We start from the raw sequence: 5,218 nt of genomic DNA, 5'->3' as shown, positions 1-5,218 counted from the left end.
TCTTAAAGGCGTTTAATGTTAGGTTCTTAACGACGTTTAATGCTAGGTTCTTAAAGGAGTTTAATGTTAGGTTCTTAACGACGTTTAATGCTGGGTTCTTAAAGGCGTTTAATGTTAGGTTCTTAACGACGTTTAATGCTGGGTTCTTAACGGTGTTTAATGCGGGGGTCTTAAAGGCGTTTAATGTTAGGTTCTTAACGACGTTTAATGCTGGGTATATATGGAAGAACTCCATTAGAACATACGTTATTTTAAGCTTTGCAAAACTTTAACAGATCTGAGCATTGAACTTGTTAACTGTGAATGCCCGTTTATTTTTTCCCGATCAAGAATTTAATTTTAAACTGATGCAACAATATAAGGCAGGCAACTGATATTGAAATTCTACTTTCAACCTCCTGTTTGTGTTGTTGGAGTATAAAGCTACGTATTTTTGATGCCTTCTTTATATTGCTCTATAACAATGGATATTACCCAATTTCGGCTATTTTTAACATCATGTTCCATAGCTTAAAAACGTCTTAAAGCAAGCAACAAAACTTTATTTGTTGTTGAATTTTGCGTAAAGCTACACGAGGTCTACTTAACCATAACTGTCTCTAATTTGAAGTAATAGACTAAGGAATATATAAATAGACAACAGTACCCACCGCCAACTCTTGGACTACTCTTCTCAAACCCCCCGTACTGCAAGTGTTGTCTGCCTCACTAGAAACTGTTGATGTTCAGCATCCGTACTGCAAGTGTTGTTTGACTCAATATAAACTGTTGATGTTCAGCATCCCTCCTGAAAGTGTTGTCTGCCTCACTATAAACTGTTGATGTTCATTATCCGTACTGCAAGTGTTGTCTGCCTTACTATAAACTGTTGATGTTCAGCATCTCTCCTGCAAGTGTTGTCTGCCTCACTAGAAACTGTTGATGTTCAGCATCTCGCCTGCAAGTGTTGTCTGCCTCACGAGAAACTATAATGGGAAGCTTCTAAATAATGTCAAATGCAATTCTCTTATTGTAAGCGTTTACCATATAATTGGCTGAAGATATTTTATACAGAACTAATAATAATGTGATATTCTAGAACTTGGCTAGGCAATCATGAAGCTAAATCTCAAATCCTGGACACTCCAATGGTCTTAGTAAGAAAAAGATATCATATGAAAATATGAATTTCATTCCTTACACTATTTAAAACGGTTACTTCTTACATTTACTGTGTATGTTTTTTGTTAGGTCAAGTGCGAACAGTGTATATGAGGTTCTATGGTTCGTGTCCCGTTTCCGCCAAAAATAAATCGCGCTCTGCACTCTAAGGTCATAGGTGCGTTATAAGACGTAAGATCATTTCCCGATATTCTGCTGAACATCAACAGTTTCTAGTGAGGCAGACAACTCTTGCAGGAGGGATGTTGAACATCAACAGTTTCTAGTGAGGCAGACAACACTTGCAGGAGGGATGTTGAACATATTCTTTGATGATTCATTCTTACTACATCAGAAATAAAGCTGTTTTTAATGCTCACAAAAACAATAATTTAGTCGTTTGAGATTCTTCCAAGATGTAAATTATCTCTTACAGGTTAACTTATTCTTCTTGGTTCGGATCATGTGGGTTCTAATAACGAAACTGAGAGCTGCCACTACGACTGAGCAGAAGCAGTACAGGTAGGAGCTGGTAATTCATTGTTTATTTGGTTTTGTGGGCATTACTTGTGCAATATAAATCTTAGTGCATAACATAAAAAAATGCTGTGACTGCTTTAAGCTTTTGCCAAAAAATGTAATCACCTATTTGTAGCGTGTATGTTATGTCAACTTAATATTTTTATTAGTGCATAACCAAATCAATGTTTCATAATAATCCTTAACATGAAGGAAGCTTTAGATAACTTCTGCAGTCTCGACAAGAAATAATTTGACGCTGAATGCTATTAGTTACAATCTACATCTGAAGATGTTTGTATGCCGAAAAAACGTATTACATTAGGAATCAAGCAGTAGGATATAGAGAGTAAATAACCATAATGTAAGGGTTTCATGGTAAGTAATTTGAAAAAGTAACAGTTTTAAAACTGAAAAAAAATTGAATAAAATAGTAGGCTGTCAGTCTTGTAGAACTTCCAACAGTTATAAGTATGTTACTGAATGTTGGACTGTGTTCTTCAAAAATCAAAAATTAAGGGGCAAAACTATTTAATTAAACAATATTTTTTTTTGCTACTCGGAAGGTAATACTGAGGGTGGCTCATAACGAACCTCACAGTAAAGGATAAGTAAACTCCGGGTAAAACACCACAGCTTTTTTTTTTCGTGATGTATTGCATCTGTGTGGTACTGAATCTATATTTCATACCAAAATGTCCGCCACCGATGTCACATGCACATTTGTCAGTAACTGATATGCGAGCTTTCCTCTATAGATTTGCGGTTAGAATCTGAAATGTGGGACTAATTCGTAGGCCACTTCGTGTCGTAAATGTCCCCATATGAAAAAGCAGCATGAAATACGACAGAATTTGAATACTTAGATTTTTTTTTAGGGTTTACTGTGACCCACTCTGTACATAAATGTGCCAAGAGAAGTATATTGTCCAGAGGTTCAGTACGTTATATTAAAATGATCTTGGAGACTTACTACGTCGCTACAGTCCGCGTCGTTACGTCCTGTCATGTTCTACCTGACGACTGTGCGTCTTGACAATAGCTCGACAACGTAATTTGCACTGCAAAAAGCTCCGTCATAAGGCTATGATATCCAATGTACACCACTCCTTCCTGAGTGCTTTCCTTAATACACCTAGTGTACGAGGATCAAAGTTTCACAGTGCATATTTAAATAGTCCTATCGCTTAGAAATCCATAGCGCTGCATCCGACGACTTGACCGATATGTCTTCGTATGAAAGAGCATAAATACCCGTTTCATTCTCTCGCTGCTTGAGATATGCGACGGTTAAACGTCAGATATGACTGGGAGCAGCCATATTGTGGTGAATCCATACTCTGTTATCTTCGTTTCTAGATGTGATCGTTCTTGATTATGTCGAGTTCTGTTGCCTGGGCCACGAAGACGGCTTTTGTTACTTATCATTATGTTCGTGGATTCTGACCTGATATTAAACACCGTACTTTCCTTGCTATGGATGTGGTATTCAAGTGTGGTCGTTACTGTGAGTGAACATAGACAGGGAATGCTATGCTGATATTTGAAAGATTTTGTTTAAAATACGATTAATAAATAAAAATTAACCCTATAAAAAATAAATATGCTTGGAAATGTTTCTGTTAACAATAATTAGAGTTGCTGATTCCACTTTAATATCCTGTTTACAAACTATACCAATCACATCAGTTCCGTTTAATTTCAGTTATACTCAGTAATCGTATCAGTTCCTTAGTTGGGTTCGGTGATTTGTTCTACCAATCATTCGAGTTCTTTTATGGGTTCTAATAATCGTATTAGTTTCTTAATTCATCTCGTTAATCTCATTTATTTGGTCTTTCTGGAATGAAAGTAAAAGCTGAGCGTCAATAAAAATATGGAACAATATAGAATAGTCTAACGTGCAGATGATACATACCCTTCGCAAAAGCGATCAATTGTAAGTGGTGTTACACTACATAGGACATTTCTAAATGTATTTCTGATACATACATTTCTACCGCAACCTTACGTCGACTGTACTTGTTTCATCATTTGCTGATTCGAATATTCAAAATCGTTTTAATATAACGTACTCCACCCTCTGTACTGATTTACAGCTACGGTTTAGGTTTCATGCGATGAAAACTTAATATTTTTCAAGAAAAGTTAAAAAATTGGTGTTGGTTTGGCTTGCATGTTACATTTTTACTAAGTATTGCAATGATAGACACAAGAAGCTCAATTAATAACGTAAACTGAATACTTATACTACTAACTCCTTCACTAGCTTTAACTGCATAATAAGATCGTTCAGAGATGAATACTTGTAGTTTTTCTTTGAAACCATGATACAAACTTCTCTCCATCTTTAGTGAACATTCTCTCATAGTTGTTGTAGCTGAGTTCAATTCTCGTATGAAACATTACTTTTCAGCTGATACTGCACATTCTCAAACATTCTGATACTGCACATTTTCAAACATTCTGATACTGCACATTTTCAAACATTCTGATACTGCACATTGTCAATCATTCTGATACTTCACATTTTCAAACATTCTGATACTGCACATTTTCAAACATTCTGATACTGCACATTCTCAATCATTCTGATACTGCACATTCTCAAACATTCTGATACTGCACATTCTCAAACATTCTGATACTGCACATTCTCAAACATTCTTCTCCATAGGAAAGCCGCCAAGGCTCTTCTTGTCTTGATCCCACTACTGGGAGTGACTTATGTTCTGGTCATTGTCACCCCGACCCATAGGACAGCCCGAATAATCTTCACCTATCTTCAAGCCACGTTGCTTTCGACTCAGGTATCGTCCAAATATTATTAAGATTAGGATTATTACAGAAAGCTGTGTAAGGCAAGTCCTAGATTTAAATAAAAATATTTCAAGGGCTAATGTGCAACTCTGAAAACATAGAAAGCTCTACATTTTAAACTTAAACAAATTTAACTCATGTACGTGACTAATATATTACTTTCATAATAATCTTAAAATTTCTGAAAAAAAATATTGGTATCAGTATCCAGAAAATAATTTTAACTCCAATTAACTGTAAAAAAAAAATAATTATGCAACAAATAAGACTATGTTTAAATAACTTATCTAAGTTACTGTTTCTAACTCTTAGTATTCACTGTTAAAATAATATTGGTATCGGTATCCAAAAATATTATTTTAACGCTCATTAACTGTAAAAAAAAAAAGAATTATGTAACAAATAAGACTATGTTTAAATAACTTATCTAACTCTTAGTATTCACAGTCAGTCACAAATGATTTACAATCACAATGTACAAAGCACGTTTCTATAAAGATGATATTGAATGCCTACTTACAAGTATCGGGAAAGATAATTAACAATATATTAATCTATTAATTCTTAAGTAACCAAAAGTAATTTATACGCGGGGCAGTCTTGGTTAATTTTAGGCCTCAGTTCTGAGGTTCTGTTCATCATTGGCTCCTGATAGATCTGATCGTGGACTTTTAGTTTGCATGTTACAATATAACGTCGAAACATGTAGAGTCGTCAACTTTTTGAAGGCCATAGATAG

The 5,218-nt window shown here is 35.1% G+C and overlaps 1 protein-coding gene across 1 annotated transcript in view; it reads left to right on the top strand.

Annotated features, from left to right (window-relative positions):
• Positions 1 to 1,536: 1,536 nt before the first annotated feature.
• LOC111085695 (diuretic hormone receptor-like) overlaps positions 1,537 to 5,218 on the top strand; it is a gene marked incomplete at its 5' end in the record, with an annotated part of 10,879 nt that continues 7,197 nt past the window's right edge. Inside the window, 2 exons of the mRNA XM_022385512.1 lie at positions 1,537 to 1,662; positions 4,337 to 4,469. Coding sequence (XP_022241220.1) covers positions 1,537 to 1,662; positions 4,337 to 4,469 — 259 coding nt within the window. The remainder of the gene's footprint in view (positions 1,663 to 4,336; positions 4,470 to 5,218) is intronic.

The sequence above is a fragment of the Limulus polyphemus genome, unplaced genomic scaffold, assembly GCF_000517525.1.
Source record: "Limulus polyphemus unplaced genomic scaffold, Limulus_polyphemus-2.1.2 Scaffold558, whole genome shotgun sequence".
Lineage (NCBI taxonomy): Eukaryota > Metazoa > Arthropoda > Merostomata > Xiphosura > Limulidae > Limulus > Limulus polyphemus.
This window is presented reverse-complemented; position numbering and strand designations above follow the sequence as displayed.